This window comes from Nycticebus coucang, chromosome 8, assembly GCF_027406575.1.
Source record: "Nycticebus coucang isolate mNycCou1 chromosome 8, mNycCou1.pri, whole genome shotgun sequence".
Taxonomy (NCBI): Eukaryota; Metazoa; Chordata; class Mammalia; order Primates; family Lorisidae; genus Nycticebus; species Nycticebus coucang.
Window position 1 is genome coordinate 132627562 of NC_069787.1, and position 26966 is coordinate 132654527.

At 38.9% G+C, this 26966-nt stretch overlaps 1 protein-coding gene across 1 annotated transcript in view; it reads right to left on the reverse strand.

Moving 5' to 3' along the window:
• WDR49 (WD repeat domain 49) overlaps nt 1–26966 on the reverse strand; it is a gene marked incomplete at its 3' end in the record, with an annotated part of 157560 nt that overhangs the window by 94690 nt on the left and 35904 nt on the right. Inside the window, 2 exon segments of the mRNA XM_053599684.1 lie at nt 12800–12948; nt 14993–15160. Coding sequence (XP_053455659.1) covers nt 12800–12948; nt 14993–15160 — 317 coding nt within the window.

The window sequence follows — 26966 nt, forward strand, 5'->3', positions numbered from 1 at the left end:
AACAGTTGGGTTTCCGCTCAGGGAGGCCCACGTTGGAATCCTCACCTACGGAACACAGATAAATCAACCCCTGTCTGCACTCATCTGTGACATGAGAAATAGGAAACGGATACAAGTCTCTCTCCAGACAGATACAGACAGATAGATAGACAACCCTAACCCTAGAGATATGAAATTTCATCTGATGTCATTTCTTTTATTGTTTAGTGACATTAAATGAAATCAAATTCAAGTAAAACACAGAAATTAATTAAATTCTTCTTCAAACACAGGCGGGACACAGAGATGACATGATCCTACCAGTGGGTGGTGGAGGACCAACGCTGAATCCTCACTCAAGAGAAAGCTTGCTTTAGCATTAGCACATGAAATACTTAGTTTTTCTATTTCTTTAGGGCACCAGCTACATACACCGGAGCTAGCAGGTTCAAACCCAGCCTGGGCCTGCCAAACAATGATAACTACAACCAAAAACTAGCCAGGTGTTGTGGCGGGCACCTGTAGTCCCAACTACTTGGGAGGCTGAGGCAAGAGAATCGCTTAAGCCCAAAAGTTTGAGGTTGCTGTGAGCTGTGATGTCACAGCACTCAACTGTGACCTAGACTCTGTATCAAAAAAAAAAAAAAAGTTAGCAGGAAAGCTCTAGGTTCTAATCTCAGCTCTGTCTCTTACAAATAGGGTGACCTCTAGCAAGTGTCTTTTTCCCTCTGAGTTTGTAATATAGGATCTCCTTGGTCCAATGCTGTGAGAATTAGATGCCAGCCCATGACCATCACTTACCAGACAACCAGTCTGGAAGGTGGCCAGTACATGCTCTTCATTCTTAAATTTATTTTATTATTTTTTTCATTGTGTAACTATTGGAACCTAAAAGCAGAAAAGTTTCTTTCAAATAAACTAGTCTACCTTCTCCAATGGAGAAATATTTCAAATTACCTCTGAATGATGGTTTCTGTTTAAATGACCCCAACAAGGCAGGCAACCTCATGGTTCTTAGCTTATTTAAAATCATATACTTATTTTAAAAAATCTGTTGAAAATTATAGTTTTCTCCTCCCTTCCCATATGCACACACCTGTACCTGCACATGGTTTTACATATAATCTCACTGGACACAGAATAATAGCCCCCTAAGGTACCTGCGTCCTAATCCCCAGAACCTCTGAATCTGTTAACATGTTTTTCAAAAGAGATTTTGCAGATATAAAGGACTCTCAAATAATGAGATAGTCCTGGATTACTTGAGTGTCCAATGTAACAAGGGTCTTTACAAGTGGAAAAGTGCGACAGAAAATTAGACTGGAGTAGTGTAACATGAGGTGCGGGAATCCCTGCAGGCACCATTCAGTATCTTCAGCCAAAAGCACCCTCCTCTGCGCTTTGATTCTACTCTACCCGCATCCCATAAGCCTGCTCTTACCCCTTTTCTCCAGGATGAATGATCCCACTTCCTTCCATGATCCTAATAACAGTTTTCAGATCCTATTACCACCTACCACGAGGCTCTCCTGATTCTCTCTCACTCTGTCTCAGCTTCCACTTTCTCTCTAGAAGACGGTGGTCACGTGGTCACGCAGACCTCATTTACTTTTGAGGAGTAAAAGTAAAAAACCACAATAGGAGTTGCCTATTGGGTAAAATCAAACAGCTCTGCAGAGCCTTTATCTCAACCCATATCTCTGTAAGCCAAGTCCTTGGAGACAACCTTCTTTGGCTCTTTAACTTTTCCTGGGTTATGGTTTATTCCATAACATTAAATATTTTTTTTTTTTTTTGAGACAGAGTCTCACTATGTCACCCTCAGTAGAGTGCTGTGGCATCACAGCTCACAGCAACCTCAAACTCTTTGGGTTAAGAGATTCTCTTGCTTCAGCTTCCCAAATCGCTGGGACTATAGGCACCCACCACATCACTAGGCTGTTTGTTTTTTTGCAGTTGTCATTGTTGTTTAGCTGGCCCAGGCTGGGTTCCAACTGGCTAGCCTTGGTGCATGTGGCTGGCACCATGTGCTACAGGTGCCAAGCCTAAACAATCTCATTGTGTGCATATATATATATATATATATATAGAGATGTAACGCATGTATTAATCATAAATATATCTATTGACTTGTCCCTGAAAGAAATTACTTATACTCTCTTTCACCATTCTCTTTCCATTCTTCCCAAGCTAAGCATTTTAGTTTTTTAGTCTTATTGGTTATTATAGTTTTAAATATAATACTCGTACATTAATTAGTTCACCACTAATTTAAGACACTATCTCTGAACACCTTAGGGGCTGCAAGGATCTGTTTTAAGCAAGGCACAATATGTCAGTGTGTTCTAACCACTGCAGGTGCTAGGATTTCTTTCAAGCAGTCTATTTTGACATTAGCTGATTAAGCCTCTCCATCATGCTTTTCACTTACCTGGAGGTCTTGATTAAGCAAAATTCTAAGTCTTATTTCTGTGAGCAAATAATCAACTCAGATGTCTCCTGTCTTAGAAGATCTGATTTCTTAACCTGAGACTTGAATTTTTCCTAGTTTTGATCCAGGGTTTCTTTGTGATGTTATCATTTTGAACCCCAATTTAATTATATTGACAGTTTCTCCCTGATTAGTCCACATACCCCAGAGGGCATAGTGGATATTTAATAAATATTTTTTGAATTAAGACTGTGGCTCCCCTAATAACTATGCCCTTATCTAGTTCATTAATGAAAAGATTAGATAGGATAGGTCCAAGAATATGGTACTGCCACAAAAAATCTGCCTCCCTCCAGACAGTTTTTGACCCAGATGTAGATATCCTATAATCCACAATGAAATTTTATGGGACCTGTTCAAATACCTTGTTGAAATAATTATGCTTGACACTTAATGTAACCTCCGCATCCACCAACCCGTCACAGCGTGAACTGACCTAGTCAATCCCTACCAGGTAGATAGAATTGCTGATCCTTCTCACCCAAAGAACATATATTTATAGAGAAAATGTGTTTTCTTGGCAAGAATTTTCTATTAAGAAATTCATTCTGGTTCTTAAGCATCACTAAAATATTTTTTAATTAAAACCTCTGGCAGCTTTCCAGGAAATGCTTCTCTTCAAAAAAATAATAATATTAAAGTCTGCAAGAATTGAAACTTGGAAAAAATATTCTAATGTGTTCTAAATATAAACAGAATTAATAAACTCTTATTTTGAACGTTCTAGTCATAAAATCTGACACATCTAGATAATTTCCAGTCATGTTTTTAGAACTCAAAACCCCGTCTTGTTTAGCTGGGACCCCTCCTGAGAAATGGAAACTGACTTCATGTCAAAATAATCGCATGGGGTACAGTTGAGTATGGATGGACAACAACTCAACAGTATCAATGAACTGTAATTTCCCCAGAATTATTTCCCATTGTATTGTTCAAGTAATTTATATTGGCCTTAGCATTTCATTGATATTTAGCCACATAAAACATATGAAATATTAAAAGCATATGAGCCGTAACCTCTCTAGTCTACAAAAGGTTACTTTTTGCTAGTAGCAGTTAAAACCAGAAATATTTCTATCACAACGTATATTAATACATTTTGCTTACAATGGATTTTTATTGTTCTTCTTCCTCTGGGAAACCCCAAAGTCTCTCAGTTAATAATCCTATTAAATTCGCAGTCCATTGTTAATGCTCTAACTTTGCTCTGTGCTGAAGATCAAGTAATAGCATTGATATGCAGCCACCAATACATAACGTGGTTCCCACACACTCCTGGATTAGGGGTGATGGTGACCTCACATGTATTTTCAGTTTTCCCAACCGGTGGTTCTTGAATTTGACATGAGAAACATATAAGCCTTCTCCCCAGGCTAATGAAACCGGAATCTCTGAGGATGGGGCTCGGATACTACTTGAGGTGTTTTTTCTTGTTGTTTTTTATTTCCTAGGTATTTTCTACTGCTGTATTTGATTTCAAGGTCAATATTCAATGCTAATCTCTTTGAACAAGAAATCTTTCTTTCAGCTTAATTAGTAAAATCACATGGCTTGGCTGTAAACCAGATAACTACATTCCCTTTGCTTCTAAGTCAGTGTATAGCATATTAATCATAAAAAACTGATGTTAATTCAGTTTTATTAATCAAATCCTTTGACAAAATGTCACTTCAATATCTAGCTATTATTTGAGAATACTTCATCTTCATATTCTTTTATATTCAAGTTAACTTTTGCTGTAGAATTAGGCCAGAGTACAGAAAGAGTATATTTAACATAACTTTCCATCCCAGATAGCCTAAAGATCTTCTCTGTATTCATAGTGGGAAAAACAAATAGATTGGCAAATTCCTGAGCTTAAAAATAATAATTGAACAATTGGGTCCTTTTTATTTATATTTTCCACTAATTTTCATTTAAACTCTGTCATGTTGGGCAGCCTCTGTGGCTCAACGGAGTTGGGTGCCTGCCCCATATGCCAGAGGTGGCAGGTTCAAGCCCAGCACTGGCCAAATAAATAAATAAAAATAAACTCCGTCATGTCTGCTGACATTCTGACACCTGAGAATCTGTGATATCTGCCCAAACTCAGATTCACTAAACCAAGTCCTAGAAAGGTCACACAAGAGGGTTCTGTAATTCCATCTCCAATTTTATATTCGCAGAAATAAGTACCTTCAGCTTATGGTTTTACATTAAGGCGAAATTGCTTTTCACATGATTACAACATTTTTCTGTGTAATCTTCACCTTGTTCCAACTGTTAACATCTTATTCATGCAGTATTATAAATAAACACTTTATTATTTGTATATAATAGATCTAGAATGCAGAGTATGGAGACTCCAACACCAGAAACTAGTTTTAATCCTGGGTATGTTTGTCAGCTTAGGTGTGTTTTTACCTCTCTATTTCTCCCCCTTATGCTAAAGACACCTAACAGCTCTGAAATTCTGTCAGTCCTGCCTAGAAGTATTCAAATTGTGCAGTCCACTGTGCGAATATTCCAAAATAATGACAATTCAAACACCTTCGAGATGGTGCACTCTGAGGACTGGATTAAATAAATGAAGGCTATGATTGCGTTTTCAGCCAAGCTTTGGTAAGAATCCCCTCCTCCCTGCCAGAGGCGGACAGAATCCCTGTTATTTACATAGGCATAATGAAACTAAAATAAATAAATAAATACATAAAGCTTTTCTTTTGTACCACAAATACTACATTTACAAATGGATAACTTGGTGCCTAAATAGATGTATGGATGGAGAGAAAGTCTGTTTTCACTTTCAAAAACCAAATCAGCATTATTTACATACTGGCAACAGGTTCAAGTTTAATTCAAAGTAGTCAGAAAACAAGAGGATTCATAACTTCCTAATGACAGTGACTCCATTTATAGGAGATTTGCTTCGTTTCATCCAACACTTACACAAACTCCTGCCAGGCTACAGGAGACAGATATCAAATAACAGTGAGAAAACACAGAGAGACAGAGAATTCCTGCGGATTGTCAGGACAGCAGTGCAGCAGCCCAGCTCTACAGAGATAATCCTCGGGAATGGATCATCGACCTGCAGATAATAGGATCTCAGGGACAGAGGACACTGGCACTCCTGTGTACACTTCTGTGTATTAACAAGTCTATTCATTGAGAATTTAAGCCTTTCAATAATCCACAAAAACATAATCAGTAAATGCTTAAAGGCAATTCTGTTTGACTTGATGTCTGCAAGCAGAAGGATTGTACTGGAGGCCACAGCCAATGTTTTTATCTTGAAGTCGCGTAACACTTCTTTCTTAAGAAATACATCTACTAGCACTGAAATCAAACTTAAAATATCAGCCTGAGGTTAAAATTGTCTTCTCTATTACTCATCCTTGAATTGCTACCTTAACTATGATCTTCTCTTTTTCTCAGTTCTTTTCAACAGACATGACAGAAGAGGCAGCTCTCTAGCCTGTGTCTGCACGTTCCATGGCTGGTTTGCAAGAAGTGAAATGGTTCCTAACACCAGGAATTGTTCTGCAGAAACCTACGATTTCTCTGTTCAAGTTTGGCAATCAATTGGACTAATGCCAACGTTTTATTACGGGTGACTTCTTTTTCCAGAACAAAAGTTCCTTTGTAGAATTGTAAAATTTCCGTGAACTTTTATGCTTTGCTACTATCACTATTCACATAACATGAAAAATCATAACAAATTTTCTCAGTCTTTAAAAAGTCCTTCCAACTTTACCTTTCAAAGATCACAGTTCCTCTTTCAATTTAGGAAGCAAGTGAAGTTCAAATTTTAAAAAATTACTCAGTTGTGCTAACAACTTAAAAAAAAGAAACACAGCAAAAACAGCTAGCACAGGGGAACTCTGATCCAATTATCCTTACTACATTTTGTAGGGGGCTTTCTGGCTTCCAAGAAATATAACTCCAAATAAAATATAATTTGTGCTGTCTCACTGGGCAGCAGAGTAACACAATCTCCATGGGTCCAAAAGAGAACCAAATGTAACACGGGCATGGTGGAAGTAGGGATAAATGAAAAAGCTGCAATCAAAAGGCTAAACTTTGGCCCCTCAGCAAGGGCAGCCACTGAAGCCAGACGGTCAAGTTGGACCATGGAGCAGGAGAGCACAAAAGCCTCAGGACAGCAGACGTCCACCTTCCACCTGCAGAAACAAATGTAAATTCTCTCTGGAGGAAGCATCTTGAATTCAGCTCCTCAGAATGTGTACAGATTAACAGCAGCAAAGACAACAATGAAAGATGCCCACATGTGAGAAGAAATAAGCGGCTCTGAGGAGAACCACCAAGATGGCAGACATGAGATGTATATCTCCATAGACTCTGTTGAAATTATTAGACAAGAATTTAAAATAATTAGGTATAAAATTAAAAAGTGGAAGGGCAGAATAACTCAAAGGATTAAGCAATAAGAAAACTTTCCAGGATTATCAGATAGTTCAAAAACTTGGAACAAGTTGCTTAAAACTAAAATCTCAATGTATGAGTCATATTGTAAGTGGACCCCCCATTAGAAACACCCCAATCAAAATCACAAATGCAATAGGGATGCCTCCTAAAATATGGGGGATCTGAATAAGTTATAGGAAGGAAATGGATGCATACAATTTTTCTGAAAGAGAGTGGAAAGAATGAATACATAGAGAAACACAGTGTTCTTTCTCGATATTTTAAAGTTGTCAAACATCATCAAATTCAATGAAATTCCAATCGAAATACTAATAGGGCTTTCAACAGAACATGAGTATGGATCTTAAAATTTAGTAGGAGGGATAAAGGCATCAGAGGATAGTTGAAAAGGGAAAAGAAAAATAATAAATAGAAATTTCCCTACCAGACATCAAAATAGGTAAGAAAGCTATGGAGATTAAACAGAGATTATGTGAGGGCAGGAAAAGATAGGCAGGCTCACTGCAAGAATAAAGCCGTGTGTATAAAGTCATTCTGATAATGATGACAGTGGAATTTTAAACCAAAGGAGAGAGATTACTTAATCCTGACTATCTATTTGTAGGAAAAAAAAAAAAAAACTTTACAAAACCCCCCTACAAAGTTAAATGCAAAAAGAAATAGAATAATAGAAATAGAATATTTGAATAGAAATAGAATAATAGAAATTGTTAGCAATAATAGAATAATAGAAAAAGTATTAGCAGATCTGAGTTTCTCTCTTACGTGGGTATGTAATAGATTGTCTACTGGCCTTCAATTCAAGGGGAGGAGGGCAGGAGGGACGGGAACGGGTCACAGGGTTTGCCCCTCTTCTTGGGCGAGAGAAGTAACTATAAGAGAGACTTTACCTGACAAATGCAGGCAGTGTAACCTAATTCTTTATACTCTCAATGAACCCCAAAGAATAAAAAACAAAAATAAAAATGCAGTATATCAACCACTAATAAAAAAGAAAAATTAGTAACAGATAATTAAGGAGAATATTGTTATAAATAGGAGATGTGGAAGACATTCCTAAGCTAGATATGAAATGCAGAGCCATAAAGAAAATCATTTCTAAGACTGATTCATAGAGATGAAAACTTATGAATGAGAAAAATCATATACACAAAGTTAAGTGTATGCTTTCAAGAGGTAAAATACTTGCAGCAAACATAACAAAAGATATTCAAATTTTTCTAGCTACTACAAATCAATAATAAAATGGTCAATTTTAAAAAAATAAGATAAAGTCATGTTCAAACAATGCACAAAATAGAGAAATATGAAGGGCCAATAAATATTTAAAAAAGAGATTAATCTCAAGCTTTTGTCCATGAGATTTACACAAAAAAAGAACACATGGCTGGTTTCCACTGTAGACAAGAAGATGAGGAAACAGGTGTTTTCATACACCTTTGAGGAGGAAATCAATTTATATGACATTTCTTCTTGTAATAGACAATGTTTACAAAAATCTTCTGAGATCCAATAGCAGCATCACTTTTAGATACTTACTACAAAGAAATTAAATCATGACATTTCAAAGATGTATGCATATGTGTGTGTGTGTCATGGTTAATAAAGCTAAAATGTTGAAAACAATATATTTTAATCAATAGGTGATTAAGTTTTTAATTATGGTCATCCATACCACAAGTTACAATATAGTTTTTAAAAAGATTATAAGATAAATATATATATGTGTGTGTGTATTTTATATGTATGTATATATAATCTGTGTATGCTCACATTGAAAGCTCTCTAATAGATATTGTCTAGAGAAAAGCAAAATTGCAGAAAAAAATATGGTTTGGGTAATACCATTTGCATAGAAACTAATAATAAACACAAACTTGTATTTGTACACATACATAGGATAATATATTTAACAACATACAATAATACCATAATTCTTATGATGCCATACATTGTTATATATAATATATTAAATACGTAAAAACAATATGAGAAGATATATATCAAATGTTAATCATCGTCTCTTCTTGAGTAAGGAATTAATTTGAAGTGGAAATGAGCAAAAGAAATACCCACTTTTTGCGCTATCCACTTCCTCATATTTGTAATTTTTACAGGAGGGCACTAATCCATTTCATCATGTCATTTAAACAAAATGAAAACACTTTCTGGATGAATAGATGGAAACGGGGGTGGATGAAGAAGGGAAAACCAACAGGTCTGTTGGCACCAACACAGAAAACCCAGCCGTGCTGTCCTTCCTGACTGTACTTCTACAATACACAATCTGGGCTTTGGGAAAAATCAGAAACTCAAATAAAGGATTAAGCTGTACGCTGATCTGATTCTCCTGAGCAAATCAGGGTTAGCAACCTGACATAGAATAGTGTGAGCAAGGGCGGCGCCTGTGGCTCAGTTGGTAGGGCGCCAGCCGCATATGCCAAGGGTGGTGGGTTCAAACCTAGCCCCGGCCAAACTGCAACAACAAAAAAATAGCCGGGCGTTGTGGCGGGCGCCTGTAGTCCCAGCTGCTCAGGAGGCTGAGGCAAGAGAATCACATAAGCCCAAGAGCTGGAGGTTGCTGTGAGCCGTGTGACACCACGGCACTCTACCGAAGGCAGTAAAGTAAGACTCTGTCTCTACAAAAAAAAAAAAAAAAAAGAATAGTGTGAGCAAGGGGAAGGCTGAATTAGGCCTATTGATTAGAGCAGCCACCCCCAGCAGAGAGATCCCACCCTAAGCTTTGAAAATGGTTTTACTCCCCATGGTGGTTCCTTCTGCAAATGAGGAGCTCCCAGCTCCCAGACGGTCTTTGTCACCAGTGATTGCCATCTTATCAGAAACAGTTCAGGAGTCCAAAGCAAAATGCAACTGGGCTATTATCTAGCATAATGCCAAATTCTGTAAGGATAAACTTATTGTTTAACCATCACTGGAAGGTGATGGTAAAGAGTCTTCTAAAAATACCCCTCAAGTCTCAGATCAATTTTGGAGAAAATTGTTTAGGTCTAAATTGCTTTGGCCTGAAAATCTTGTAATTTAGCAACACATTGACCAAAACATGTTTCAATCAATAACTCTTTGAAAAAAGGATGTTTTTCTTACTTTACCTGTTCCCTAACTTAGCCCTCAAATATCCAAAATCATTTTATAGCAATAAAGCAGAGGCTTACCCTAGAGGAGAAAGCCCTGCTGTTTGCTATAAAGACATAAAGACGAAGATTATCACGCATTTATCAGTGTGAAATGGATTTAGATTAACGTGAAAGACAGCCTGACAAGCTTTATCATAATGTAATGGTTTAGGAGTCAAAACAAAAATAGAAGGATAAAACTGCTATTGGAAGAAGCTGGGTAGTCTTTACATAGATGAGAGCTGTATACAGTCACTTCTCACTCGAGAGACATATTTTTTTCTCTTGCTTTTTAAATTACATGTATAAAACGTTTCAGGGAACTCTACCTTGATGAAATATGAGACAATCTAGAGGACACATCCCTAGCCTCATGAATGACACCATTTAGTTGATAGTTACACTATTTCATATGTTACATTTAACATATGTTTGATACATTAACATTTGTTATTATAAGTCCTGGAAAACACAAAAATGAATTTAAAGGATGATCTTTGCCTGCAAGCAATCAAAATCTAGTTAAAGATACAATAGACGCTTACGGTGCTCTAGCACCCAGTCAGATGGTACTAAGTCCAGTGACGGAAGTTAGAACAAAGTGCTGGACGATCTCAAGGACGGGAACAGCCAAGGGTAACAGGCATCATCAAAGGCACCGTCCAGAGTTTCTTAGGCACTTTGGAGTCATGGGAACGTGTTTTCACTTCAAGTTGTCAACAATAAATCTTGAGTAAACCTTACAAGGTGCCAAGCACTGTGACAGGCACCAAGAATGAAGCTGATCCAACACCCATCCGCCCAGGGATGAATTGGCTGTGGCATACGTACACCATGCAAAACTAGTCCGCCGTGAAAAGATAAAAGATGGAGGTGTTACAGCTTTTGTATTTACCTGGATGGAGTTGAAACACATTGTTCTTATTGAAGTATCTCAAGAATGGGGGGAAAAAAATATTCAGTGTTCTCAATACTATCATGAAACCAATATATAAACACTCACATACTCATACAAATGATAAAACATAAATATAGTCTAGCTGGGGGGAGGAGAGAGGAGGGAGGGGAAGGGTGATTGGCACTTAGAGAGATTTCACCTAATGTACACAATGCAAGGGCGATTTAAAAATAAGAAGAGTAGATTTTAAATGTCTGACCACAAAAAATAAGTAAGTAAGGTGATGGCTGTGTTAATCAGCATTCCACATTGTAGATCAAATTATCACATTGTACCCCATAAGTGTATACAGTTATGCTTTTAATTAGAAATGATTTTTTAAAAGAATGCAAGCTCAAAAGAGACTGGGCCCTCTTACAGAAGCAAACTAACAATTTCAGCACAGCGAGACACGCCCTGATGAGGCACAGAAGTGTGACAGGCATGTACAGAAGCGCCTTGGTCTGTGGGAGAGACTCAGGAAATACGAAACCTGAAGCAGAAGGAGGCAGGAAACAGAGAGAGTTGAAGGCAGAAGGAAGAGCAGGCTGCAGAGTCGTGAATTTGCCGACGGTGGCGTGATCAGGCTGCAGCGTTCAGGGAATGAAGGAGAGAAGGACAGAGTGGAGCTGGTCGGCAGGGAAGGGGCCGTGTACAAAAGCTTAAGAATTTGGGAGTTGATACTTAGACACAGTGCAGAGATGAGGGCTTGGAAAAAATGTTTTGGCAAACTAACTAGGAGAAGAGAGGGCAGATGGGAGTCAGACAAGTCTGGATGTAGGGAGGTAAGTCAAGGAACCTTTGCAGGACGCTGGGGGTAAAGATGACATATTGAATTAGAGCAGTGGCAGCAGAGACGTCGAGGGGGTTATGATGGCAGAATCAACAGGAATTGACAGTTGACTACTGAAAAATAAAGAAAAGAGAGAAGATTGACATGCTAGATAATATAGTAAAATAATTAAATTAGGCAGGACTTGTAAGTGGGGGGAAGCTAAGGAGCTGAAGATGAATTTCTACGTAGTACACAGGTATGCACACACACATGCACACACATGAACACACACGTGAACATGCACTCACACATGCACACATGTGCATGTACACACACCCACATACACACGGAGCTGAAGATGAGTTTCTATGTAGTATATACACGTGCACACACACACTCTTTAGCATAGAATGAACATTCAGATTCATCTCAGACTATCCCCAACAATCTCATTAGCTACCCTTCTCTTCAAAATCAAGTATCTTGACATCCATTATATGCTGACTCTTTAAATTGGGTGTTATGGAAAATTGCAACTTTATCAAGGAACACAAGGCTAGCTTCTTAGAAACTGAGAAATTTGCCTAAGTGGATAAAAGTAGTAAATAGCATGGCCAGATTCAACCTGAGCTGCCTGGCTCAGCTGCCCCACATGCACCTTATTTGAAATATCCCATCGGTGTCATAAACTGTTATAAACATGAACTGACACCAAACTGAAGTGTTCTTAATCTACATGCTATCCTTTAGATTTACTTCAGTTTCTCATTTACCGAGACTCTTCAGTATGAAAGGAATAATAGGTAATTGGCTATGCTTAGTCATTATATTTGAACAAAATTTTAATGAAATACTTTGCCCATTTGCCCAAGACTATTGTTAAAGAATGATAAATCAACACCTTTTCCAAACATAGATTTCCAAAGACATTGTAACTTACCAGTATATTTTTAAAAAATTGGCACTATCTCTCAGGGAGATTCAGGACCCAGCATAAGATTGAGCAGAGACTGTGAAAGCAGAACGGAATAAATTAAAACCACAGTGTTACTTACTTTATCTCTGGAAAAGCTGAAAAGCTGTTTCCTTCCAGCAAAGAATTGGACGGCTATGACACTGGCTGAGTGACCCCAGAGGACACCCACTGGCTTAGACACCACGTAGGGATTCCAAAGGCAAACTTTATTATTAACGCCAGCAGTTGCTAAGAATTAGAAAGAAGAAGATGTTTTTTGATAGCATGAATGACTCACAGCATTTTCTCTTTGAAACAAGTTTATCACATATCTATTGGTTGATGTGACGAACATCTGGAAGAAAGGAAAATCTTGCCATTGGCCAGTTAGACCAGGCTCACAGGGCAGGAGTTCTGTCAGTGACAATAGTCCATACCCGGGAGTGGGGAGGAAGAATTTTGAACAGGAGAAAGAGTCCGTGTGAGGCAGAACGGACAATATAATCCCATCGAAGAACCAACCAGCAGCCAACCAGGAGGGACAGAATCCTTTTGTCTACTCCCTGTATTTTCCTTTCCCAGGAATGTAGGGTTAAAGTTATCCCAGGAGTAAGAAAAACTAAAACAATATTGAAAATTTACAGATTATTTAAAAGACAGAAAGGAACAAATTATTTTCAATGCCATGTCAATAGAGAAGTACGGTCACGTACCTCATAACAACATTTTGGTCAGTGGTAGACAGAATGTACATGGTGGTCCCATAAGCCTATATATCATACTTTGACTGCGTCCTTTTTATGTTTAGACACACAAGTGGCACTGTTGCTGTTGCCTGCAGTGTGCAGTGCAGTGACAGGTCCTCAGGCTTGCCCTCCGGGAGCAATCGGCTATTCGCACCAGCCTGGGCGGTAGTGGGCTCTGCAGTCTATGCTTGGGGAGCAGGCTTAGATGTTTGCAAATGCTGAAATCACCTAACAACACACTTCTCAAAGTGTATCCCCGTCGTTAAGCAATATGTGATTATAAATACACACGAGTAGCACAAATACACTTTTGCCCTGTTTTGGTGGTAGGACAAGGTATTTATGGACATAAATTGGTTATATTCAGGGAGCTCTCCAAGAGCAGGGAGTGTAATGTTTACTCAGGTTTGAGGAGACTCCATACCTAATGGGCCAATTCCGGAGTGGAACTTACTTTTATTTTTCCAGAAATACAGCAAGTACAAAGTAGTGATTAGGATATAGAGATTAAGATAATCCATCAATCAACTAATTAAATGGTCAACCTTTGAGTTCTTGCTAAATTAATTCACCAACTCCTCCGGCCTTCTCTAATAAATCCCTTCGGAAGTTTGATGTTGGCATATTCCTAAGTCCACACACAAGGTTCACTGTGACGATCCACCATCCTTGCTGGGAATTCCAGGGGGCCGGCCCTTCCAATGATATCAGTCCTCTTTATATGAATGCTAACTACTAAGAGAGGCTTGATACGACCCATTTTTATAGACCGTGTACGTTCTAATTACTGTATTAATTTTTCAACAATACAGCTACACCTCATTTTTTATAATGTTTGAAATAACATCATATACATATATCAAATTACCAGCTGCCAGAATGTCTAAATTGTTTTATTTAAATAGTGAATGCCTAAGAACCTTTATATCTCCTCAGCTGAAATATCCCCTAGGATATCAGTGTCCCTACTTCTCTAAACGAAAGCTAGAATAATTGCAAAATTTTTGAAAATCATTAGAGATTGGATTCTGAAAGACTGTTAACAAGCATCCTACAATTTGTAGCTCTCTTGGGTGTGTGTAAATGTGTGTGCATGAGAGTGCTTGTGTGTGCACGGGTATGCGTGCTCGTGTGTGTGTGTGTGCGTATGTGCACATGTGCGTGTGTGCGTGCGTGTGTGTGTGTGTAGCAGCAAGGAGCATAACGCATCTGTCTGGGTGGAGCATCCCGTGGCTTTAGAAGGCGGAACAGCAAGTTCTATGTGAACAGCCTCCCTTCTCTGTGCTGTTTTACACCCTCCACCAATTCTAATGAAAAGACTCATTAATGAATTGGGGTGTGTTCTCATATTTTTACTCTAATGTAGCTCAGATACACTGCACATAATAATGCATCATTACCAGACATTCTTGGGGGCAATAAAATGTGAGCTGCTCAAATTGGTACCCCTAACAATGAAGCGAAAGCTAGAGACGCTCCTTGCACACAAATAGGCATCCCACATGATTCAGGAGGCCCTCATAGTTACCATGATTTATTTTACATACCAATTAAATTGAGCTGAGAGTGGTAATCAAAAGCATGAACGCCCTGGGCAATGTTGAAGGATGTCACTTTCATCTGCTGTTTTGATTTCTCTCTCCAAGCCAGCACCATCGTGTTTGTACTACTGGTTGTACTGGAAATGATCACATCTAAAGATGCATTGAAAGTAACTGACAAAAAAAAAATTCAAAAAAGAGGAAAACAATCTTCAGCTGGTTTTTCACAAGATTATCAGCAAAATAGAGCTGTTTTAATATATAAAATATTAAACTTAGTTTATGAGGATACAACCCAAAACTTATGCTAATGCCTTCTCCCATCAGCCACAGAAGAATTTACAGAAAATCTATTTTCAGACTCTTCGTCCACTCCAAGGATACGGATACCTTAAATTTTTTTTAATTGGAACACATGGCAGGAAGTAATATTAATCACAAGAATGATATGAGATTCTAGAGATGGAAAATGAATAATTGGCCAAATTCTTGTGTTCTCCCTCCTGGGCTTGAAGCAGGCGAACAAGAGCTTACCAACCATCTGCTGCCCCAAGGTCCAGCTCATGCACAAACAATGATTTATTTAAATTTTGGTCTAGATGTTTGCGAGTGAAACAGCCAGGATCCCTGGCAAGATATACAAACACAAGTAGGAGCTTGGGTCAAAATTGTTCTTCCTACGTTCCTGGTGACCCATCACCAGATGCTGTGGAGCAAATTTCCCCTTTCCAAGCAAGGAGAATGATCCTGCTGCCTTTGTCAGGAGAATCTTTCCATTCCTCTGAGACCCACAGGCTCCAAAAGACAAATCACCGTAGTTGCTTTTTGACAAAATTAAAAGCACTGTGCCCTCCACCGTTAGGTACAAGACCCCTTTTGTCTTCTGCTCAATGATTTGTGGCTAAGTTGAAAGATTTCTGACATGACCTCAACATCAAATTCCTGTCTTGCATGAAAAGGAATGCTATTAACTTCTCTTTCCAGTTGGTTTTTCACAAAATATCAGTAAAATAGAGCTGTTTTAATATACAAAGTTAAAAATTAAACTCAGGTTATAAGGATACAACCCAAAACTTATGCTAATACCTTCTCTCAAGAACTGCAAAAGAATTTACAGAAAATTCTGCATTCAGACTCTTCCTCTACTCTAGGGATACCTTAAATTTTTTTAATTGGTAGAATAAGAAAAAATGCTGTACCAGAATGAATCTCAGAAATATTTCTGATCAACTTATTATATAGAATCAAGGATGACTTTCTTGGGAGGTAATACTCAATGAGTTCCCAGCATTTCTGTATTTCTTGTATAGCTAAATACTGATAGCCCTTTTCCACGATTATCTTTTTAAATATGTTTGCATAGCAAACAGCCTTGGGATATAGAGATAGTATCTCCTTTTGTAACAAATGGTGGGCGTTCCTCTGGAGCAGAAGGCAGGTGCTCATCCTGACTGGTATTAAAGATTCAGATTCCCTAAACTTGGGGCCCCTTTCCCATACACAATATACTGCACGTGTAGACATACACCTGGGCCATCTTCATTGCCTCCGTGGACGTGGTGGCGTAGAGGAACTGGAAAAATGTGTCGATATTTGCACTGCTTGTTTTCCTGTGAATACTAAAGTCGTTTTCCTTGAACGTGGAAGTCTTATGTCCTCTGTCATTGTGAGATCTGTACAATCTCTCTCTACATGAGCATCACATATTTGTATTGCCGGCTGTGATGAAAATGTCAATCTCAGTTATCAATAGCTGGTTTGATAATAGTGTAAAAGTTTAGGCCCTTCCTACTTCTTAGCAGGCACTGCCATGGTCTGAATGTTTGTATGACCGTCCCCAGATTCATGGGGGGGAATCTGACTCTCCAAAGTGATGGTGTTAGAAGGTGGGGCTTTGAAAAGTAATTAAGTCAGAGGATAGAATCCTCTTAAATGGGATTAGTGGCCTTATAGACGAGGTCTGAGAAAGCTTGGTCACCCCTCCACTGTGTGAGGACACAGCAGGAAGGCTCATCTATGAACCAGAAAGTGGACCCTTACTAGACACTAAATCTTCCGGAGCCTTCATCTTGCACTCTCAGCCTCCAGAGCTGGGAAAATAAATTTCTGTTGTTTATACTCAGTTACAGCCATTACGACAAAGTGAGATGGAACCTTTCTACAAAAGTGAAAGCAGATGATTTTTATTCTTGTTACTGTGTTAAAAAAGAGAGAGAGAGAGAAAAGCATCCTTTTTAAAGAATAAAACACAGTATTTAGTTTTACCATTTTGGGTAAAATAACTTAATTTGCTTCGTATATTGTGTGTGCATGTGTGTGTATGTATATGTATATATATGTGTGTGTGGGTCCATATGTATATGTGTGTGTCTGTGTACATACAGCCACACAGGTACATGAAATTTCCAATAATTACTAAATACAATGAAATTCCAAGAAGCAGGAAGATAATTCAATAAGTTCCTTCTGCTTTGACTTATTCAATAGGGTTAGTTGTTTCTAAAAAAACAAGTGAGATTCATTCATTTACCGCTGATATTGACATGTAAATAGCTTAATTTAGCATATTTCAATCTATCTCTCTTGGAAGTATATGGCTTAACATGACCAGCTGATTAATAAGTTAAAGAGATTGAGACTGTTGAGGGTGTCATCTGCAGGCATCCTCTCTCAGGACGTGGCAGCTGGTCTGTGAAGCTTCACAGGGCATCTACTATACGTCACGTCCGGTGCCTTGATGGGGGTTATAGAGAATAAATAGACATGGCCTGCACTTCAATCATGTGGCCCCAAGCTTGGAAGAAAAAAATATGTAACTCAAACAATTAGAGAATATTTTAAGACATAAAAATGTGATAAATTGTGGCACAAAAAAAAATAATGAAATTTCAAAGAAGAAAAAACATCAGTGTAGGTCTCAGGGTTTAGAAGACGTTTGGTAAACATTGATAAAAAGCTACCACTTCAAAAGATGAGAGGCCGTGACAAAACACCAGTATGGAGAACGAAAGGTAAATTCCAGAACTCAGAGCTGATGGAGAGGCAATCTCTGCATCTCACATGTGAGAAACCCAGACTCACCACACAGATCCACTGATCTGACCAATCTCACAGCTCTCTGCTGTGAGACTCAGGCCTGGAGCTTGAGTTTGATGCAGCTCATTGGTGTGTGACATGCAACATTATAAATTCTAAGTAAGATGCTGATATGAGCAGAGCCAGGACACACATTCAGAATACAGGGCTGACCTCTGGCCTGCTGGAAAAGGGCTTCTCCAATTCTAATATGCACACGGATCACGTGGATGTCTGTGTTAAGTGCAGTTTCTCATTCAGTGAAGCCGACATTCTGCATTTCCTGTGTCTTTTGGGTACTGTGGCTGCTCCCTGACAACCACACCTAACGTAACAAGGCTCAGAACCCACTCCATAAAGTATCGCCGTCCTTTTCTACTCCACGGAATTGACATCTGCAAGGACAAACTCCCTTGGGGAAAATTACACCAGAAAGTTGTGCATGAACATAAAATTTTGCATAAAATACCACGATTTTAAGAGCTTCCCCAATTAACTCAAAAAGCCCAACCACAATAGAACTGAGGAACTTGGAGGATGAATCTCCAGGTAACTCTGGAAACAGTCCCCGAGTGAGGCTTTCTCAAATGAGGCTTAACATTTCTATCACTAATAGCGTACACAGTTGGCGTTAATCAATGTCTGTCATGTGTTCCTCTTTTCAGCTTTTACTTCGTTAATGTACATGATTTTTACTGTCCTCTGATGCTGGGGTACTCCTAACCCCAGGACAAAACTCCTATGAGAAAAAAGGCGAGGCTAGGATGCAAAGGAGGCCTTATGAAAGGGACAGAGTGGACCAGCCCCTCTGAGCGTCAGGCCCACGGAGCAAGGCACGGAGTGGCCACCAGAGGCCAGAACCTCTGCTGCAGCAGCCTGCCTGAAAGTCGCCTGCAAGGTGTCACAGGGCCTAAAGGGTGGGATCCCCTGTGATGAAAGACAGGTCAACCAGAAGAAAACATGACAAATTTATTTGATCATAGTTTTAGGTGACGTGACAGGTTTCAGATCAAAGACCCAAAGATCCAGGGAAAGTGTTGATCTTTATGCTCAGGTTTTATGAGCAGGGTCAGCCATGTGGCAATGAGACTGGGGGCAGACGCAGGAGCTCAGGAAACAGACTGGGGACACCAGAGGTGTCTGTCTGCCCGGTCGCTCCTCGACTGCTGTGTCACACTTCTCTGACCTGGATCCAGTGTGGGGCTCCTCTGGAAGGAGGGCTTTGATTTTTTTATGGCCAGGTGCTTCAGACAATTGTTAGAGTAATGTTTCTAGACTTTACATCTGGCTTTGAGGAAAAGGAATTCTAGTTTCCACGGCCTGCCTCAGAAGAAAATTCAGGTAGGGGTGAGACGGAAGGGCAGAAGGGGCTCGGAGAGAAACTTGACTTCTGAGGATCTGTCTGAGGCCTTCATTTGGGGGTATCATTTCCTGGAGCTCAGGAAACACCCTGTTTCCTGCTCATCTCCAATTATGTAATTTCTTTTAACAATTACTAAGATAATATATTGAATCCCCCCCATATGCCAGACACCAGGCCGGATACTCTTACCCTATAATAATCTTTAGTGGGCAAGTTACTTCCAAGTTTACTGATGAGGAGACAGAAGCCCAACAGCCAACATGTCCAAGGGCAGGGAGCCAATTACTGATGGGGATGAGGTTGACCCCGTCCAGTCTGGCTGTGACCCCCCTTTCCTGGGTGGTTACATTCTGCCGTGTGTCTGCCAGGTCCGGATCTGGGGATCTTTTTATTACCAACTATATTTCTGTCCCCCAAACTCTCAATCCCAGATGAAGACCCCACTTCATCTTGACTCCTTCCTTTTCCAAGTCTCTTTCTTCACCTTCCCATTACCACATCCCTGCAGGAGGAGGAATAATCCTACATCCTCCTCCTCTCTCCATCCTTTCCTCTCACGTATTGTTTTTCTTCTTCAAGGAAGGAAGGAAAAGAGGGAGGGATGAAGGGAGGAAGGGGAAGGGAAAGAGGGAGACAGGGACCCAGCAAGTTGTCAGCGTCTATAAAGGGCGCTCTTTGAGCTTCACTTGGGGACAGTTAAATGCAGGAGCATCCAGGCCCCTGCTCCCTGCTGGGCGACCACTACTGTTCTACCAGCAGCACCAGCAGTATAAAGTCTGAGGACAAGTTCTCATTCAGGAAGCAACTTCACTGAAAGTATTCCCTTTGTTTACAGTAAATGCTAAGGGTTATTGCAGCTTGACACTTGGTGAAGCAATATATAAGATGTGAAGTTTGCAGCACACCACTAATCACCTTTAAATCCATTGATATTCCATAATATAATTACAGTACAATCAGAATAAAATATTTCTATCCAGAAAATTAATTGCAGTGTGTCTTCTCCTTATATCCAGCTATCATCTTTCGTTCTGAGACTATAAAGAAAGACATATCAAGAAGGGCCTTGCTCTCTGGTATTCAAATCTGCCTTCCCGATTGGAATCTGCAGGTTACTAAGTGACATTTATGGGCTTTCACTGCTATATATTGGAGGCTCAGTAATTCACCCTTCATGTCTAAAGCAAGATATAACTTGTTTCTGATTAAATTTTAGACTGTCAGAGTTCCTGAGAATGCCTGACTAAAAGGTGAGAGAAAAGCCATTTCCTTAAAATCTAATTATCTGATAAATAAAAAATATTATCACCACTTCTTGAATTGAGGTAAGGAAATGATAGGTTATCATGGAAAAGTTTTTAAAATAGGAACTGGGATGAGCTGATGAAATCAATGATCTGTTTTTAATATTCTCAGAGAGTTTGGGAATTGGTAGAGGAAAACATTTTAAAATTATTTTTATATAACACTTTTAGAAGAAAAAAAGACAACTTATATTTGTCCATTAAGATGCTAACTTTTGACTTTTTTTGCCACATGGTTATAAAAAAGGACATTAAGGGACCTGCGTCAGTCTTTATCCTCGTGTGTCTAAATGACCTTGCATGACAGCAATGAGGTAATGTGGGAAAAGCAATTTGAAAATGAAAACCAATACCTAAAAACTAAGTAATGCTATTAAGTGCATTTCTAATAAGATATAATAAGGCCACTCTGTACAGTTTCCTGACAGATAGACACTTTAGCAAGAAGGCGGAAACTGGGCCGTTTCTAACGAGGAATTCTGATTATTACTTTTCAGTCTTTTACTTCGTGAGTCATGTGACTTAATACCCTACTTTACATTTTCCTTTATGTTCTCTTATCTGAAGGAGTATATTTTCAATTTTATTGCTAATTTTCAGGTTGGTGTCCCATCCCAAAACCCACCATAGGGTTCCCTATAGTCTGAGCAACCACAGTTTTAGAGAAGAAAAACTAACTACATCTATTTCCATCTTTAAAAACCAAAATGCATTTTTTAAAGATTAAAATTCAGCACTGCTGAGCGTATTTTAAAAATAACAATGCAAATACTGTAATGACTTTTCAAAATATCAAGTAGACCCTTCCTGGTGCTACAGAGCAAGCTGGGGGAAGAGGGGTCCTTCTGCAGACCTCAGTGATGATTCCACCGGCCTAGAATGCAGCCAGAGCATTGCCGGGAAAGGCCGCAGGCTGGAGGCTCGCTCAGTGGGAGGCTCCACCATGTCTGCAGGACTGATTCAGATGCGGGGAAGTGGAGCCATGTACAAGCAAGCACTAAGGCTGACTCTTCTTCCAAACTCAGTCCCTATCAATTAAGAAGACTCCCTGAGGAACACAGCCTGCTGTCTGCACTCTGAAGTCTCTGCCAACTGTTCCATTAATTAGTGCAGCAATTAGTGATTTTGCTGTCACCTCAAACTGTTTTGTATCTTTCCCAAGCCCTAGTCAAACACAAAGAGAACACCTTTCAACATAACAAGAAAACAATGATTTTGTTGCTAGAAATGTCACGCTCACTCTCTTAACATCTGCATTTCCTGGGTACGGTTTTTAAGGTTTCCAGTGTTATTGTCTATATGAGAAGGCAATTATAAAGAGGAGTATTTTCTGAGATTCAAGACATTTATGTGTCTCCACTATTGCCCCAAATCCCTATAATTACTTTACAGGCATCTCAGAACATAATTATTTTCCCATTAAAATATGACACAGGGCCACTCAGACAAGATGAAAACATTTTCTCCTTCAAAGTTTTCCATAAAAGTCTGAACTTTATCTCAAAGCAGGATGTGAACGAACACTTGTATCTGAAATGGAGCTTTTCCTTTGACGTTTCGGTTTTACAGATATTTTATCCTCAGCCTCAGTAAAAACCATTCCCATATTTGCTCTTATATTTCTTTGCTTCCCCAGTTGTATATTCCCCTCCTCACGCTGAGAAGAAAATTGCTAGAGGCATTTCCCGAGGAGATCTCGGAGCTCCAATTTATCTTTTGAGGATGGAAAGAGCATGGGATTAAAGCAGGTCCTCCTCCCGACAGGGTATGTCCTGTGGACCAAGGAGTGGCTCTGAAATCACCACAAATCCCATTGGTCGTCCGACTCCGTCCTGCCTCGCAGACTTTCCCACTGTCTCTATCTCTATTTCAGCCTCCTGCCCTTTCCCTCACATCAAAATACATGCAACTGAGCTTCAAATGACAACAACAAGAAGGCATGATTAAGCTTGAATCTTTGTTGATAAATCTAAGAAAAGGCACTTATTCATTGGTTAGGACTGCAGGAACTCAAGCTGCAAACTTAAAACCTGAAAACAGAGAAAACTTTATACAGATACCCCATCATTTCTTTTTCTTTCTTTTTCTTTTTTTGAAGTTTTTGGCCAGGGCTGGGTTTGAACCCACCACCTCCAGCATATGGGATCGGCGCCCTACTCCTTTGAGCCACAGGCACCTCCCCAGATACCCCATCTTTATATACGTGGATCATTACAAAAGTTTTGAGAAACACAAAAATCAAGAAATAGAAAATCCACACAGCTGGAAACAAAGGAAGCCCTCCCATCCACACCCATAAGCACACTGGTTGAAACTCACCTGGGTGAATCAGAAAGGATGCGGTTAACTTTGTTCCTTGAAAGTGAAATAACGGACCATAACAGCCTGTCTCAAAACTTTCATAGTGACCCACATAAACTCTTTGGCTTCTTTTTTACTAATCTTCTCTTCTACAGCATTTTCCTCAACATCCATTCATAAAATATTAAACCAAACAAGACTTTTGAATATATTTTTCTCACCCCAATTACTTTCTTTTAACTATAAATAACCCGTTTTATTTTTTTAAAAAAGAATTATACAAATACTAAGCATGATTCATTTTCATTTGAAATATTTTTCAGTAGTATTCACCCAATAACTTATGTAACACCATCAAAGTCAAATGGCAAAATGGCTTTTTTCACCATCAAAACATAAAATCCCACAGAAGAAATTAATTGGGATTGTTACTTATAGACACAAGTAATGTCTTTAAAAGAAGAAGAAAATCAATGTGATGTAATTATTCAGATAAGTTCAAATAGTTTCCCTATTTTGACATCTTCCAATGTTACAACACAGCTCAATTGCTCAGCACAAAATAAATGAGCTACCAATTCCTCTCCACCCAACCAAGCTGAACACTGACTCACTCCAGCATCCATTGGTAAATAAATTTTCTAGATAATTATTTCTATAATAATTATCACAGAGTTTCTAGTACACAAAGTTCTGTGCAAAGGGGCACTCAGCGAATCTTACTGAATGACTGCTGGGCTTTGAGTGCTTTACAGTGGACATAATAACAAAAAAAACCTTGAAGTTATTCTTTTTTTTTTGAGACAGAGTCTCATTTTGTCACCCTTGGTAGAGTGCTGTGGCATCACAGCTCACAGCAACCTCCAACTCTTGGGCTTAAGTGATTCTCTTGCCTCAGACTCCCAAGTAGCTGGGACAATAGGTGCCCACCACAACACCTGCTATTTTTTGTTGCAGTTTGGCCGGGGCCGATTTTGAACCCACCACCCTCAGTATATGAGGCCAGCACCTAAACCACTAAGCCACAGGTGCGGCCCTTGAAGTTATTATTTTTTAAATCTTCTTAGTTAATCAGCATATTAGAATTCAAGGTTCTTAGGATTGATCTACACAACAGGATTCATTCGAACCATACCAGTGATTATTTGTGAACTTCACAAATGTTTTCTGGGTGAATATCACATAGAGGCTCCTGTATTTACATCTGGTGAAGGATGGTTAATATGACGAATAGATTTCAACAGATGAAAGAGGCTGATGGATCAACCAATCTTTATTGCATCCTCATTCTTTAAAAAGCAACATGCTGGGTTTCTGATGCCAGCCTGGATGGAGTAATAGGACTGGATTTACTCTCCGACTATAAACAACTAGAAAACTGGACAAATGCTAGTAACAATATTTTCAGACATTGGAGTATAGTCAGTGAAGAACTATGAACCCTGAGAAGGGAGGAACAAATGAGGCAAGCCCTGTAGCTGCTGCAGCTTTCTTGGAGGAAATGCCCAAACTGTGGCACAGAGAGGAGGGAAGCCCAGAGCCGTGGAACTGCCAGAGTGGAGGAGAGGAAGACAGTGCGGCAGCTAGAAAGTGGAGGGCTGAGTTCAGGAGTGGAGGAGGGACCCTGAAAAACTAACAATAGAAAAGTTTCTGCGTTTAAAACTACAGATCCACGTACCAAGAATCACAATGAATTCTCAGCTGTCTGCACCAGGTCTGTCCAATTCTCCTCAAAGCCCTTTGATATTTCACTGCCAAAATCTTCCACGTGTGTCCCGTTTAACCCACTTGCTTTCATTTCCTTGATCCTCAGTCCCTTGTCTGTTCCTGTCCCGTCCTCCCTGTCATCATCCTGCCTGGAGATGCCAGGGCTTCTTCCTATTGCCCAGGCCCTCTTTTTCTCCCCACTATCCACCATTAAAGTACCACCACCCACCCTCGAAGCTTTTTCTCATGGCTATCCTTGCCTAAGAATTACTATAGGAGTCAAAAATCTTACTTATAAAACCTAGTAGTTAATTTTCAGTACCCTTGTGCAACATTCTAATAAGTTCCTTTATGTTAATCTTCCTTAATCTTTCATTCTTTTTCAGATATTAAATTTTTTCAGAGTTGAGCCTATATTTAATCTTCCTCTTCCATTCTCAAATGCCTAAGACAGTTTCAAAGCATATTAAAAAATCAATAAATAATGGTTGATTGATTGACACATCAAGTGCATAATCCAAATAAACTGAGCACAGTAAGCGTGTGTGTTATATCTCCGTGTGTATTTCACCTATTCTTCCAAAGATCACCCACTCTATGATAATAAAGTTTCATTCAAAGATCTAGGATATATTTGATCCAAATAAGATAGCAAAGGTCATGAATTTTTTACGTACATGTATCTATACAACTTTTCTGTAGCCGATTCCCTGATTTGTAGTGATTTTAGGCCAGACTCTGCAGTTGAATTCTGTGGTTCATAAACATGAATCTCTATTGCTAACATTAAATTTCCACATTCTTTTGTTAGTAGATAAGGGAACCCAAAATCAAAATATGGCAGAAGCAAGATGAGTAGCAAATCCACCTGGGCTTAGGAACAATCCTTGTCCTGGAACTTAATACACAAACACTGACAGGTTACTTCACCACCAGGGCTGCTTTTTAAGAGGCTTAAATAAAATTGGGTCAGAGTCGACACTGAGAACGTTTCATTCTCTCCCTGAACATGAAGAACATATTTAAATATTATTCATCATCAGAAAAGAACCATCTCAATTTTATAACCTAACTTATTATTTCTCCAACATTTTCAGAAGCAGCTTTTTCTAGGCTGCTTCTATCTGTCTATTAGTTTAAGATTATGGACCTTACATAATACACTAAACTCCAGAGAACCCAGCAGGAATAGATTTCAAGAGCTATTACTTTACGATTATAGTCTAGTCTTTGTTTTATGAATCCAAAGAATGAATGAATATAAATATAAATAAAAGAATGCAGTGCTTTTTGGGGAAGCAGCTGTGATAACTATATTTAGTTTATTTCCAGTACTATGATTCTTACTTCAGTGTTGTGAAAACTTAGCCCATTGATTGTGACCCTCTCACACCAAGGAGACAACCAAAATTTACTGTATTTAGTTTTTTCCATAATTAGTATTATGGCATAATTAAGAGATGGATGTCACCGACTCAGGGATTTGTGACACTCTACTGACAGATGTGGACACTACACACGTGGGTGTCCCCACGGCAATGTTTTGCTCCCAAATAGTTTTTCTCTTAAAAAAAAAAAAAGATGTATAAAAGATACCAAAGACGTGTTGTGATTTATATTGTAGAAAAAAAAGCAGAATGCATAATTCTTCATGTAGGATATTACTATTATGGACATATATTAAAGAATTAGCTGCAACCCTCTAAAACTCAAAGAGGGTAAAATTACCATAAAAGCCTATAGTTGAGTCCATTTTGACTCATATTTGAACCATATTAGGAGCAGACCAATAACCTTAAGTTCATTAAATTTTACTAACATCGATGGTATTGTTAATTTCCATTCATTTCCGTGGGCATTTTTTAATATAGCAATTTAGAAGTGAGGAAATGACCATGGTCCTTAGTATTGAGACCAAAGGAGATATCGGTGTAGATACTGCATATTTGCATATTGAATCATCAGATATAAATTTCATAAAATTAAGGTATATCATTAAGCTACTTAACTCATTGGTGACTAGGTTTTAAGAAAGTTCTGCTTTTCTATAGACACTGGTTTATAACATAATCCATGACTCAGAGAATGGCAGGTCAAGTACGTGAGAGAAATTCAGTCATTCTTTTAAATAAGAGGAAGAAAAGAAAATTCAGATGATACCATTTTGAAGGCAGTAAAACTAACACATGTCCCATGAGACCGTAAAGAAAACAAAGAAGAGGTTTTTGAG